Raw genomic sequence first — 15,901 nt, 5'->3', positions numbered from 1 at the left:
TCTCTCTCTCTCTGTCTCTGTCTCCCATGAATAAATAAATAAAATATGCAGAGAAAAATTTAAGGAATAAGCGTATATCGTGAAACATGTAACAGATTTGCCATACTTGCCCGTATACTTATACATGAGATTCTTGAGGCTTTTTAAGTGAAAACACATGCTTCATCAGGTTTGCGTTATAATCCTGATTTACTCAACTAAATATTAAAACATTTACGAAAGTACTTGTTTCTTTGAACCTGCAAACTGTAATGAGTGGTCATCAATATTTCTATTCAGCTGCTCTGAGAAGACCCACTTCTTGTTCGATGGATGATGGCATTTGAGCAGATACCAAAAAAGGACTGGTACAGCATTTTGGGGGCAGACCCATCTGCAAGTGTGTCAGATCTAAAACAAAAGTATCAAAAACTCGTATTAATGGTAAGTCTTTTCTTGCAGATCTAAGTCATGAAGGAAAAAGGCTTTTTTGTTGTTGTTGTTTTAATGTGACCAGAAATGTAGGTTCCCATAAAATGAATATATAATAAATATCAAAGCAGAAATTAAGGTATTAGTGTGGTTTAATGAAAGTTTCAGTAATATTGTAAAAAAAATTTTTTTTTTAAATTTGAGCGAGGAAAACATGGTGGTTTGGAACAGTCATGATGGTTGAGTTAGAATCCTGATTCTAACTAACTGTGGGAACTTGGGACATTTTACTTTCCTATCTATGTGCCCTCCGGAAGAGGGCCCACCCTGTGGAGGTGGCCTTGGGGAGGCCAGCCTGGGGCTCGAAGGTCCTTCCCGTCTGTGTGTTAGCATCTGCCGGCCGCCTCTTGCCTTTTTCTCCTCATCCCATCACCACACTTGGCTTGTGTAAGGCCCCTACCTCCTCCTTGCTAATAATGAGGAAACCTGATGACCCAGCCAAAGGGTTTCCCCTCCCAGCTCCTTGGGGTGGGAGGTGAGTGAGGCTCCTGTACCAAACCCCTGTCCCCAGAAAAAGAAAAAACAGTCATTGAGTTTGGGGCTAGAAGCTAGGGCGGGAGAAGGCAGCCCACAGGGTCAGTGCCCCGTGATCAGGTTTGGTTTGTCTTTGTCTTTTCTGTTTTTGTTATTTTTAAACAATCATTTGTGAGATTTTTCTTCAGCCACCAGTGTTGGCCTTGAAGGAAAGGGCTGTAGCCCTTGGTGTTTGTAAAATAAGTAAGAATACACAGTGTGGCTGTGGATTTTTTTTTTCTCCCTCCTTTCAGAATTTTCTTTTGTAAAAGCAAAATTAAATACTTTTTTTAAAACCGAAATCTGTGGATGAAATAGAAGCTGGAACCCTCCTGTCGGAATATTCAGCCTAAGAACCTCATGGGACTGTGAATTCCCCCGAAATTTTCATTTGCCATCAGGCTAAGCTTTTAAAAACAAAATGTTCTCTAACCAGGATTGTAACAAAAGTGTAAATACTACTTCAGAGTTGAGAGTTGATGGTGCAAATATGTATATAACGTACTGTATTTTTACAATGATCATCGCATGACTGTCCCGGCTCCCTTTTTGTACTCCTCATCTGTCTTCCAGAAATGTCACCTGCCCTTTCTCCTGTGGTCTCTTAATCCAATAATTGTATTACTGCAATTAAAGGATGCAGTTATTAAAAAAAAAAAAGGATTAAATGAAATAGTCCATGTAAAGTATGTCATAAGCACTGTTAGTACCCAGTGGCCACTAGCTACCTATGTCTACTGAGCACTTGAAATGTGGCTAGTCTAAAATGAAATTTATTTATTTTATTTTATTTTTAAAGATTTTATTTATATAGTCATGAGAGACAGAGAGAGAGGCAGAGACACAGGCAGAGGGAGAAGCAAGCTCCATGCAGGGAGCCCAGGGCTCCAGGATCACATCCTGGGCTGAAGGCAGCGCCAAACTGCTGAGACACCCTGGCTGCCCTAAAATGAAATTTATTACAAACGTAAAATACATTTGGAGACTCAGTACAAAAAGAGAATACAAAATAATCCGAGCTTTATGTTGATTAAATTGAGGTGATAATTGATTAATATTGAGCTGATAACGGTTTGAGTATATTGGCTATTTTGCATATTTTGTACAGTAAGTATTTGCATACAGTAATAATCAAAATGAATTTAATCTTTTTACTTTTTTATTATTTTATTTTGTTTTTTAAGATTTTTTTTTAATTTATTCATTTGTGAGAGACTCAGAGAGAGAGACAGAGACAGAGACACAGGCAGAGGGAGAAGCAGGCTCCATGCAGGGAGCCGGATGTGGGACTTGATCCTGGGTCTCCAGGATCACACCCTGGGCTGAAGGCGGCGCTAAACTACTGGGCCACTGGGGCTGCCCTATTATTATTACTATTTTTAAAGATTTAATTTATTTATTCATGAGAGACAGAGAGAGACAGGCAGAGAGAGGCAAAGACACAGGCTGAGGGAAAAACAGACTCCATCCAGGATCACACCCTGGGCTGAAGGCGGAGCTAAACCGCCGAGCACCGCCCCCCCCCCCCCCCCCCCCCCCCCCCCCGCGGCTGCCCTGCTTTTTACTTTTTTAACATAGCATATGTGGCTTACGTTATAGTTTGTGTTGTCTTTTTTTGAATGGTGCCAATTTAGGCCATTTATACAGTTTTACACATGACTGCCATTCTTTGGTGAAATAAGTTATAGTACTTATAAATATATAGTTTTTTTCTGGGCTGTTACTTTAATTTTTTTCTTTTTTTTTCTTTTTAATTTTTTCCCCAACCTATATGTTGGTGTTTCTTAAGCCAATGTCAGTACTCTATAGTGGTCTCCAGTTAACTCCGTTTACAAAAGGGGTAGAGGACCATTACTTATATAGCTTTAGTTTCTTTAGTTTTTGTCAAATCTATGAGATTTTTGCCAAAATTGTTAGTCTCTGTTGTGAGGGATGCAGAAATTTTACTGGAATGTATTAATATCCCTTTAAGTAATAAGTTGGCTAAATGGTGTTAAGATTTCTTTTGTCTCAGAATTCTTAAGATTTCTCTCAGCAAAGTTGAGTAGACTTGATTGAAATTTTTTTCTTGGTGCTGAATCATCCTTGTGCCACATATGACTACTGGAGAAGTAGACTGGGTCTAGATTATGCAGGCCTTGTAGGCCATGTTTAATTTGGCATCAAGAAGCCATGTACACTTATGTGGTAGCATCAGTCAAACACCAGGGTGAATGAATCATTTTTGCATACCCTTTTGTGACATATCAGAGTTACATTTGCTCTAGATCTTCAACATTTGATGCTATTTCTCTCTTTGTTCTATTGGGGGTTTCTCAATTTTGTCCTCATTGACATTTAGCTCACGATAATTCTTTATCATGTGGGGCTGTCCTGTGCCTTTTAGGATGTTTAGCAACATTCTAGATGCCAGTAACAACTGAAGATGTCTCCTGGGGGTAAAAATGTCCACCTCCCCATCCCATTAAGAACCACTGCACAATTATGTATTTATAGTACTCTCTCTTTGGGGTTTTATTTTGTATTCTCTGATAACTAATGATTTTAAGCACTTTTGAATGTTATCACTAGCCATTTGTATAATTATCTTTTCTGAAGTGTCTTTAAAAAAAGTTAAGTGTATTCTTGATCTTGTGTATACACTGTGTATATTTTCCCTAATCTATGGCATGCCAGCTCATTTTCTTGGTGTTTTTTGATGAGCAGAATATTTTTATTTTGATGAAATACATTTTATCATGTCTGTTTTTTGGTTCATGCTTCTGTGTCTTCTTTAATGAAGGTCATGAAAATACTGTTTTTTTTTCTCTCTCTCTCTCTTTTTTTTTTTTTTTCCTGTATTGGTTTTACCTTTAGACCTGTGTGTTTTTGTATGTATGGTGTGAGGGGGAAGGTCATGTTTTTGTTTTTCCCTCAATAGGGATATCCAGCTGTTTGTTTATTGAAAATATTTCCTTCTCTGAATTGTATTGTCAATGTCTTGGCAGTGGGAGTCTATTTCTAGACTCTATTCTGTTTGCTATATTTGTCCTTTTACTAATACCTCCGCCTTGATTATTGTAGGTTTATAGTCTGTTTCAAAGTCACATTGAAGTTAAGTTCTCTAATTTTATCCTTCCTTTCAAGTTTATTTTGGTTACTTTAGTTTGCTTGCATGTCCATAAAAATTTAGGATGAGCTTCTAAATTTCCATTTAAAGAAATCCTGCTTGAATTTTAATTGTGACTGTATTGAATATATACTCATTTGGCAGAATGGACAGTTAACAATATTGAGTTACTTTAATTTCTCTCAGAAATATTTTAGAAGTTTCAGTATAATATTACACATCGTATTTGTAGTTTTTGGTGTTTTAGGTTCTATTGTACATGGTATTTTTTAAAATTTTATTTTTTGGATATTGACTGGTAGCATATAGAGTTTATTTTAATTTTATTTATTTTATATTTAGTCTTAAAAGACTTTTTTTTTTTTTTTTAATTTGAGAGAGAGCAGAAGCATGGGGGAACAGCAGAGGGAGGGGAATGGATGTCAGCAGGGATCCCGACACCCAGGTGCCCATATTTTATTGATTAGAGAGAGCAAGCAAGAGGCGTTCAGGAGTACCCGATGAGAGCGTGGTGGGGGAAGGGCAGAGGAGAGGAGAGAGAATCTCAAGTGGACTTCTTGCTGAGTGCAGAGACTGGCTGGTTGTAGGGCTTCATCCCAGGATTGTGAGATCATGAGCAGAGCCAAAAAACCAAGTCAGCCACTTAACCACCTGAGCCACCCAGGCACCCCAGAAATATATTTCATTTTCATATACTGATTTTGTATCCCACAGTCTTGCTAAATTAGGTGGTAAATACTCAGCAGTGGAAATACTAAATCATATGCTATTTCCATTTTTAATTTTTTGCAGAATCTCCATACTAGTTATTATTTCTTATTTAAATGTTTCATAGAATTTACTAGTCAAGTCATCTGGGCCAGAAGTTTTCTATGTGGGAAATTTTGTAATTATGAATTTAATTATTTTTTGAGGCTACAGGGCTATCCAGATTTTGTCCACATAGGAAAACAACAATGCTGTTTTTATTAAAAAATTTATCCATTTGATATAAGAAGTCAAAGTTATTATCATGATGTTCATACCATCCTTATTATCTTCTTATTACTGAAATATTTGTAGTGATGTTTTCATTTTCATTCTTTATATTGGTAATTTGTGTTTTCTATTTCTTTTTTCCTGATCAGTCTTGCTAGAGGTTTATCTGTTTTTTTAAATCTTGGCCAGGAACCAACTTGTACTTTGTTGGTTTTATATTGTTTGTTCATTTTTCTTTACTTGGTTTCTGCTTTTAACTTTGTTATATCTCTTCTTCTGCTTGCTTTTCTTTTTCTAGCTTATTAATGTAGAAAATTACATCATTGGTTGTACATCTGTCTTTTCATACATAGCTATTTAAAGTTATAAATTTCTAAGCTTAAAGTACTCTTTTAGCTTCATTCTACAAATTTGATATGTGAATTTTCATTATCATTCAGTTCAAAATATTTTAAAATTTCCTCTGTAACAGTTTTCTTTGATCTGTGGAGGTATATTGGAAAATACTTAGATATCTTTCTATTATTGATTTCTAATTTAATTCTGTTATAGTTAGAGTGTACTTGGTATGATTTCATTCCTTTGAAATTAATAACCTTTTACATCGCCTAGCTCATCTATCTTGGTGAATGTTCTCATGTACTTGAAAAAATGGGTGTTCTACTTGAAAAAATGGGTGTTCTGCCTTTATTAAGTATACTGTTAGTGTCTATTAATTAGGTCAAGTTGATATTGTTCAAATATTCTATAGCCTTACTGATTTTTTTGTCCATTTGTTTTATCAGTTTCTGAGAGAAGGACATTTACACCTCTTAACCATGATGGTGGGTTTGTTTATTTTTCTGTTAATTTTTGTTTCAGTTATTTAGGATCTTCATTATTATTAGGGGTATGTAGATTTAAGATTGTTATCTCTTCATGAATTAGAACCTTTGATCATTATAAAATTACCCTTTCTATATTTCACAGTATAGCCACACCAGCTTTCTTATACTTAGTGTTTGTATGATTTATTTTTAACCATCCTTTCACTTTCAGTCTGTCTCTTTTATGTTTTAAGTGTATTTTGTTTTTATAGTGAATAATTGGGGCCTTAAAAGAATTCCAACCTGTCAATCTCTGCCTTTTGTTGAGGGTGTTCAGTCCATTTAGGCAAAACGATTACCGTAGTATAGTTCACATCCATCTCCTCACAAGGTTGCCTTTAGCTGTGTGGTAAGAACTTCTAAGATGAAGGGACTCTCCTAGCAACTTTCTTTTTTTTTTTTTCCTAGCAACTTTCAAGTATACAGTTGTTACTATATTCACCATGCTGTATACTAAATCCTCTGAACTTACTCATCTTATAGCTGCAACTCTGTATTCTTTGACCCAACATCTCATTTTCCCCATTTAATATAAATGTAATCATTTAATTTTTAATTATTATTTATTTATTTATTTATTATTTATTTATTTTTAAAGATTTCATTTATTCATGAGAGACACAGAGAGAGAGAGAGAGAGAGAAAGAGAGAGGCAGAGACACAGGCAGAGGGAGAAGCAGGCTCCATGCAGGGAGCCTGATGTGGGACTCCAGGATCAAGTCCTGGGCTGAAGGCAGGTGTCAAACCGCTGAGCCACGCAGGGGTCCCTGTAATCATTTTTAAGTTATCACAGTTTACCTTCAAAAAAATGTTGTACTTCACGGTGTAAGAACTTTACAACAGCACACTTCCATTTACTATCCTCCTTCCCCTTTGTTCTTACTTTCAAAGACAAGATATGCTGTAAATTCTGTAGTTTGATGCTCTTTTAAATATTTCTATTCAATATTCTTTTAAAAAGATTTATTGGTATGTATGTGTCATATTTATTTTTTCTGATGTTTCTGTGTGGTATTACTTCCCATCTATAGACTTTTTTGCCTTCATTTTGGAAAGATTTTGTATTTCCACTGGCTAGAAAGATTTTGTATTTCCACTGGCTGGAGAACCCCTGATTCACAAAATGTTTTTGCTTTTGATTTTTTCATTTATTTATTTATTTTTTAGTTTTTAGTTTTTATTTATTTATGATAGTCACACACACACACACACACACACACACACACACACACACACACAAAGAGAGAGGCAGAGACATAGGCAGAGGGAGAAGCAGGCTCCACGCACCAGGAGCCCGACGTGGGATTTGATCTCAGGTCTCCAGGATTGCGCCCTGGGCCAAAGGCAGGCGCTAAACCGCTGCACCACCCAGGGATCCCTGATTTTTTTTCTTTTAAAAGCTTGTTTTAAGTAGTTTCTGATGGGAATTCAGGTATAATTTATATCCTTTTTTCTTAATGTATCTTTTTTTTCTCTTGTAGCCACTCAAGATTTTCTCTTGGTTTTAGTGGTTTCTCTGTCATGTGCCTTTTTTTTTTTTTAGGTTTATTTATTTATTTATTCATGAGAGACAGAGACAGAGAGAGAGGCATAGGGAGAAGCAGGCTCCATTCAGGGAGCTTGATGCGGGATTTGATCCCGGGTCTCCAGGATCAAGCCCTGGGCTGAAGGCAGGTGCTAAACCACTGAGTTACCCAGGGATCCCTGTCATGTGGCTTAAATGTGTGTTTGTGAGAGGTTGTGTTTATCTTTCCTAGGGTTAACTGAGTTTCTTGGATTTGTGGTTAATGCCTTTCTTTCGCTGCTTTTGGAATATTTTCAGCCATTATGTTTTCACATTTTTTTTTTCCTGCTCCATTCTTCCTCTCTTCTCCTTTTGGGATTCTAATTACATATATATTGGATTGTGCCATAGTTACTGGATGCTCTGTTCTTTTTTCTTCTAGTCTTTTTTTCTAGTTTGCATAATTTCATTGACCTCATCTTCAAATTCTTTGGTTTTATTTTTCCTCTACTATCTGTAGAGGTATCTGCTGTAAACTCTATCTGCTGATAAACTCATTAAAGAAATTCTTAATCTTTTTTATCTAATCTTCATATTTTGGATTTCTCCTATCTCCTTTTTTATATAGTTTTCCTGTATCTCCCATTCTTTTCACATATACTGTGTACCACTTCCTCTAGCTCATCTACTATACTTAACTGTAGTTATTTTAAAGTTCTTGTCTGATAATTTTAACATCTGGACCATCTCTGGACATGGTTCTATATCCTTTCTTGATGGTGGATCACATTTTATTGCCTCTTCGCATGTCTTACCTGTTTTTACTGAATGCCCAAAATTGTGAATGAAAAGTAGACAGGGATGTAAATACTTAAATACTATCTGTATTTCTAGGGATGGGCATGCCCTTCTGTAAGGCAGCTTGTGTAAGTTGTGCTGTCAGTCTAGTCTGTATGGAGCTGAGATTTTGTCTTGGTTGTAGTTGCCTTAGTGATTCATTTCACTGCAGGCTTCAGCTGACTTGAACAGGATCAGAGCCATCCCTTTAGTAGAGCTCGAGTCCTCAGGATTTGTCTCTGCTCTCCTGTCCTGTCTGTAGACTTCAGCAGGACTCTTGCATGTGAGGAGTGGTCTCTTTCAGTTTTTTTTTTTAGCTCTGGATGACTGTTTCCTGGTATTCAGCATGAAGTCTGTATTCCGTGAAGGTTTGCTCTCATGCCCTTCACTTTTAGTGGGCCACTTGTCCCAGTGTCTCCTTTCTAGTGAGCACTTGAAAAAGGCCAATGGGGTAGAATTGCTGGGCAGGTACAGTCTCTGTACATTTGGGGTGTCTGGGGACTCTAAATTGTCATGCCAGTCTGTAGTCAGCTTTTAAAATTGATTAAAAGTTTGTTTTCTTCTTATCTGTGTCTCTGTTGGCTTCTTGTTCCCTCTGCTTTGCCAAAGATAAAACCAGTGATGGGTTTCCTCTCTTTTGGGGAGGGTCTTTTCACTTTGAATTTGGGTTCATTGGGGTTTTCAGTTCCCTATTTAAAAAAAATGAGTTTGTATGATACGTGGCTGGTTCTACTGGATTATTCCTTTCAGCATTAAAATGTACCATTATTTCTCTCATCTTTGGAATAAAAACCAAAACCAAAAACCCCACAACCTTTTTCTCAACCCATTTCTGCCACTTGTTGCCCCAACTTAGTGTTGTTCTTTGTAGCAAAAACAGTATTTCAAAATGTTGTCTCTATTTCCTTTCTTCAATTTCTCTCTTCTTAACTCTTTTAAACCTACTTCAGTAAGGCTTCGCTCCTACCACTACACTGAAACTGCTCTTATCAAGATTGCCAGTGATACCTCTAATGGGAAAAAACACAGTCCTGTGCTTTTCCTTTACTCACACACAATTCTTTTGTCACCAGATGTGTGGGTATTCTACATACCAAGCAATTTCCTGCAACACCAGTTGGATTTTCTATTATTCACTTCAATTTTGACATTACCTGGAGATGGCTTCGGATCCAATGAAATTAAAGGCTTACTCCCATATAAGACTGCCCTCACTTGAGATGTCAGTCACAAGTCCAAGTTTGTCATCTGTACTTCTGACTGACAGAACTTTTAACTGAACCCCTTATAAATTAGAGTTCCCAGACCCCTTCCTTGAGTTTGATAATTTACTAAAATGGCTCACAGAACTCAGGGAAATAATTATCAGTTTATTGTGTAATAAACGATATGACAAAGGATACAGATGAACAACCAGATGAAGCGGTACATATTACAGGAGCTTCTGTCCTACTGGAGTTGGGGTTTGGGATGTACTACCCTCCTGGCATATAGATGTGTGTGTTCACCAACTCAGATACTTTCTGAACCGTGTGCTATTGGGAATTTTATGTAGGCTTCATTGGGTTGGCATGATTAGTTGTTAACTCCATTTCCATCCTCGTTCCCCTCTCTGGAGAATAGTGGGTGGACTTGGAAGTTCCAAGCTTCAGATTATGGCTCAGACTTTCTGGTGACCTGCCCCCATCCAGCAGGCCAGCAAGAGTCTCCCTATTAGAACAAATCACCCAGTCACCTAGGAGATTCCCAAGGATTTAAGAATTCTGTGCCAGAAACTGGGGGCAGAGACTTGTATATACATTTTCTATTATTTCACAGTATACATGTTGCTAAAACCAGTGGTCAATACTTAGTCTTCATTTTGATTTATTACTAAGATGACAATTTATCCTGCTTTTCTCAGAGTAGTTGTACTTTATGTCTGTTGTCCTGGCATAATTAATAGCTCCCTTTTTCATTTTCTGAAGTGTCAAAGTTTAAATTGTAAATTTATTTTATTTTTATTTTAATTTTTTTGTGTAAATGTATTTTAAAGAGATTTTTTTTTGTGGTTGTATACAGTTGTGTAATCTATTACAACAATTAAAATATGGAATAGTTCCATAATGCTAAGAAGTTTCTTTGTGCCTTTTGATTCCCTGAGGCCTACAATTTTAATCAGCTGGGCAGATAATTCTGGGGCACAGGTGGCTGTGGGACCACTGTACTGTGTTACAGTACCTGCAAATGTGAGGAACTGAAGTCTCAGGAGCGTTAAAGTGAGAAGAAGAAGAAGAAAAAAAAAATACTTATAAGGAAGAATGATTAGCCTAACTGTCTCCAGATAAGCTTTGCTCTACTGGTCCTTATGGAGAGATGGAGTATGGAGGAGAGAACTTTTCAGACCAGACTGAGTTAAAACAAAACAAAACACCAGAATTTCTTCTCCTAACTTGGTTTCTTCCTAAGCCACATAGGGCTGAGCAAAGTTGGTGTGGATGGCTGGGGAAATTGCTTTGGGATAGAGAAGTACGGCTACTAGGTCCTTTCGGTAAGCTGTTGGAAGCAGCTTTGGAAAGGGGGTAAGACACTGTTGCTGAGTATTCCAAGGAAAGGACCTCTTCCTCCAGGCAGACACCACTTTGTTAAGTGATAAATTTACAGTGTCAACCCTACCTATATAACAGCAGCATTTGCTATGACATTTTTCTTTGGTTAGTTTGTTGGTTGGTTTGTTTGTTTATTTATTTATTTATTTATCTATTTATTTCTTTTTTCTTTTTTTTTTTTTTGGTATATTTCCTTCACTTGTTTTCTAGGACATGATATTTTCCTAATTTACCCACTCTAAACTATCTCTGGAAGGTAGTAGGTACTCAAAATAATATTTATTCAATTAATAAACTGTATGAATGTAGTCATTTTTATATTTTAATTCCTGTTGATGATTTTAATTTTTTTTAAAGATTTTATTTATTTATTCATGAGAGACACAGAGAGAGAGAGAGAAAGAGAGAGAGGCAGAGACACAGGCAGAGGGAGAAGCAGGCTCCACGCAGGGAGAGAGAGAGAGAGAGAGAGAGAGAGAGAGGCAGAGACACAGGCAGAGGGAGAAGCAGGCTCCATGCAGGGAGCCCAACGCGGGACTTGATCCTGCGTCTCCAGGATCACGCCCTGGGTTGAAGGCAGTGCTAAACCGCTGAGCCACCTGGGCTGCCCCTAATTTTGTATTTTTTATTTCTAATAACTGCCTTTGTACTGAATTTCCTTTTGTATTTGTGTGTGTGGACTCCTATTGCTTTAGGAATAAAATATCTTTCTAGGGTTAATAAAGTTTTATTTTTAAGGTTTCTTTGAACTTTTTCTTCTTTTTTTTTTTTCTCTTCCTTTTGTTAGAGAGATTCTTTTCGCTATATTTGGTGATCGTTAGTCATCTCTTCATCTTTAAGAATGAAGTGTTGTGAGGTGCCTGGTGGCTCAGTTAGTTGAGCATCTGTCTTCATTTTGTGTCATGTCCTGGGATTGAGCCCTGCATGGGGCTCCCTGCTCAGCAGGGCACCTGCTTCTTCTGTCCCTCCCTACCACTGCCCCTCAAATAAATACAAATCTTTTTTTTTAAAGTGAAATATTTTACTTTCTGCTGCTTCATTATTAGTGGATAGGAATGCAACAGATTTCTGTATGTTGATTTTGTATCCTGCAACTTTATTGAATTCTAGTATTTTGGTGGAGTCTTTAGAGTTTTCTATGGATAGTATTGTGTCATCTGCAAATAGTTTTACTTCTTTAGCAATTTGGATGCCTTTTGTCTCTTTATGTTTTCTAACTGCTGTGGCTAGGACTTTCAGTACTACGTTGAACAGAAGTGGTGAGAATGGACATCCTTGTCTTGCTTCTGACCATGGAAAAGCTTTCAGTTTTTCACCATTAAGTATGATGTTGGCTGTGGGTTTTTCAATAAGGCTTTTATTATGTTGAGGTATGTTCTCTCTAGACCTATTTTGCAGAGGGCTTTTATGATGAGAGAAATAGAAAATGATGCAAAGAAATGGAAAGACATTTCATGCTCATGGATATATTTTTCTAGGTATGTCTCCTGAGGCAAGGGAAATAAAAACAAAAATAAAAATATTAGTACTATATCAAAATAAAAAGCTTCTGCACAGTGAAGAAATAGCAAAACTAAAAGGCAGCCTACTGATGGGAAAGGTATTTGCAAATGATATATCTCATAAGTGATATCCAAAAATACATACAGACCTGTTGCAACTCAACATCCAGAAAAACAAATAATCCAGTTAAGAAATGGGTGGAAGACATGAACAGACATTTTTTCAAAGACACACAGGTAGCTAGCAGACACATGAAAAGATACTTTACATCACTTTTGCATCAGGGAGATGCAAATCAAAATTGCAATGAGGTATAACCTTACACATATCAGAATGGCTAAAATCAACAGTACAAGTAACAACAGAGGTTGGCAAAGATGTGGAGAAAAAGGAACTCTCTTGCACTGTTGGTGGGAATGCAAACTGATGCATCCACTCTGGAAAACAGTATGGAGGTTCCTCCAAAAATTAAAAATGGAATGACCCTTTGATCCAGTAATCACACTACTGGGTATTTGCCAAAAGAATACAAAAACACTAACTCAAAGGAATATATTCACCCCTATGTGTTTATTGCAGCATTCTTTAAAATAGCCAAACTATGGAAGCAGCCCAAGTGTCCATTGATAGATGAATGAATAAAGAAGATGTGGTATATATGCACAATGCAATATTATTCAGTCATAAAAAAGAATGATACCTTGCTATTTACAACAACATGGATAGTGCTAGAGAGTATAATGCTAATCAGCAAGGAGTGCCCCGGTGGTTCAGTTGGTTAAGCATCTGCCTTGGGTTTGGGTCATGATCTCAGGGTCCTGGGATTGAGCCCTATGCTAGACTCCCTGTTCAGTAGGGAGTCTGCTTCTCCCTCCACCCCTCTTTTCTGCTCATGCATTCATGGTCCCTCCTATGTAAATAAATAAAGTCTTTAAAAAAAACTTCTAAGTCAAAGTCAAATACCGTATGATCTCATTTATATGGGGATTTTAAGAAACAAAACAATGAACAAAGGAAAAAAGACAAACCATGAAACAGACCTTTAATTATAGGGAACAAACTGATGATTACAAGAGGGGAGTTGGGTGGAGGGGATGGAGATTAAAGAGTATACATCTCATGCTGAAAAATAAAATGATACAAAAATTTTAAAAAAGAATGAAATGTTCCAAGTTTTTTTGTAGGTTCCTGTGTATAACTGGGGGCTTTCATAAGGTAGACTCAATTATTTTGTTGGATGACCCAAATGTCATCCAACAAAATACAAAATACAACAAAATGACAGCATCTGAATCCATTTCTGAGAGGGGAATTACCAGGTTTCCTGCCTGGGAAGATGGGAACGTGGGCTCATATTGCTCCATGTGTTAACTTCCCTTTTTCCTTTTATTTTCAGTGCATTTCTATGATCTATCTCCAGAACATTCTCTGATTTATCTCCACACAGTAAATCTCTGATTTCTGCTATGGTAGGAGAGAATAGGTACCTGGCTTTGTGATGAGGAGGAGAGCTGGAGGTCTGATTTTATCTTCTAAAGTCTATCCAGTCTTTCTGTTGTTAGTCTTGGTCCTCAGCCCCTCTCTCAGAGGTACTTAAAGCCTTCAGTTCCTCAGTTTGTCTGGCCTCTTTGGGAATGTCTTGCCTCTTAATTGTCTCGTACTTCAGACTTGGGTTTCAGTTTTCACTGAATTGGTAACCATATGTTGATCAATTATCTTTTTTTTTTTTTTTAAGATTTTATTTATTTATTTGACAGAGAAAGAACTCACACAGAAGCAGGGGGAGTGGCAGGGAGAGGGAGAATCAGGCTCCCCACTGAGCAAGGAGCTCAACGAAGGGATTGATTTTAGGACCCTGGGATCATGACCTGAGCCGAAGGCAGTCTCTTACCTGACTGAGCACCCAGGTGCCCAATCAGTTTTCCCTCTTCTCAAATTTTGGTGTCTCCCAACTGCTTTTTCTCTTCTCTGCTCTTATTTGTTCTTATTCATTTATGCTTTTGCCTTTAAGAAATTAGTATTCCTTTACTGCTATTGTAGTGGAGTTGTGGGAGGGAATATGGATAAATATATGTATGAATTTGTCATTTAGTGGAAGCCCTGAACTATTTTCATTTTCCTTTAGGGGCCAGATTACCTTCCTCTGCTATGTGCCTTTGCATTTGCTATCTCTCCCTGAACCACTGTGCCTCTTCCCCTAACTTAGCCTACTAACTCTTAACTCATCATCTCAAAACCGTCTGAGTTTTAACCCCTGATCCCCATGTGTCCCCTTTCCATGTGCATACCTTCCCTGAGTAGAAGTGCATTTTTGTTATTTCTCTAGGACAGGAGACATATAGCCAGTAGGGAAGGAGAATGAGGGTAGCTAGAGTATGATAAAATGTCTGTTCCTGTGTTTCCTTTTAGAAGACAGAAGAGACTTGAGCATGTTTACATTTATGGGAAGTAGCCAAGAGAAGGCTTGGGATTGAAGTTATGAGAGAAAGACAGTCATTGACGGAAAGCAGAAGGGGATGGGATCAGAAACGTAGAAGGATTAGCTTTATTATAGGAGAAGGGAGGAACCTGTCTCCATTGTTATAGGAAAAAAGGATGAGAAGATGGATACAACAACAGGTTCCCTTTGTCAGTTTGGTTACAGGAAGTCGATGAGCTCCTATTTGGTAACTTCTTTTTTTCTCTGTGAAGAAGACAGTAGTTACCTGTTGAGAGGTGAGAAAAGAAGTGGAGCAGCAAATTAAAGGAGAGAGGATTTTAACTGGCATTATTCTGAGAAGGCTCCCTATAGGTAACTATGTATGCTGATAGCAGCAAAAGTCTCAACCAACAGTACAAAGGGCATCCAGAACTGTAAAGAAGCACCAAAACAGCCTACCATCATGGCCTCCTTTAGCCTGGGTTATGGTGACTTCAGTCCTTGTCTTACAGCTTAGCACAATAACTTGTAATTATAGCCATGGGTTAAATTATGTTTAGTGTATTCTGTTCAAGAAGACAAGGAAGTATGTAGTAATAAGTATGTAATTGGTAGCATGTGTATTGTCCTTTATAGATTGTACTTCACAGTTTGCAAATGCTTTCTTTCGCTTCTTATCTGATTTTATCCTCTCGGCAGTCCCATACGGTAGGAAATACTATCCCCATGTTTGCAGTTGAGAAAAACCAAGGCTTAGTTACAGTTAAGTGGTTTGTCTGAAACAAAATTAGTAAGGGGTAGAATTTAGACCTGATCACATACTCTCTCATAATTGCTCTCCAGAAGGGTTTATAGTTGTTTAAAGGCATCATTTTCAGTGTTCTGGATATCCATGGAACACCTCATTCTTGTACAGGTAATGAAGTATTACAGAAGGTCAGACATAATTACTACTGTTTTAATTTTGAAGGGATCTAGATTATATATGGAGTGAAACTTCTTTATTCCTTTTGTATAAGTTTAGAGTTTCTGATAGAGTTGAGGAAAAGAAAATTATAAGGGGAAACCATAGTATTTATCATGTTTATCAGATTTTTTTTTTCAAAAACAGAC

General features: G+C 37.3%; 1 protein-coding gene across 2 annotated transcripts in view; it reads left to right on the top strand.

Moving 5' to 3' along the window:
- Positions 1-15,901, top strand: part of DNAJC24 (DnaJ heat shock protein family (Hsp40) member C24) — a 62,418-nt gene that overhangs the window by 951 nt on the left and 45,566 nt on the right. For both annotated transcript variants that reach the window (XM_041773479.1, XM_041773478.1), the window contains exon 2: positions 280-423. In XM_041773479.1, coding sequence (XP_041629413.1) covers positions 313-423 — 111 coding nt within the window. In that variant the 5' untranslated portion in view covers positions 280-312. The remainder of the gene's footprint in view (positions 1-279; positions 424-15,901) is intronic.

This window comes from Vulpes lagopus, chromosome 11 (assembly GCF_018345385.1).
Source record: "Vulpes lagopus strain Blue_001 chromosome 11, ASM1834538v1, whole genome shotgun sequence".
Lineage (NCBI taxonomy): Eukaryota > Metazoa > Chordata > Mammalia > Carnivora > Canidae > Vulpes > Vulpes lagopus.
The sequence above is the reverse complement of the archived record's forward strand: the minus strand, read 5'-3'. Positions and strand labels throughout refer to the sequence as shown.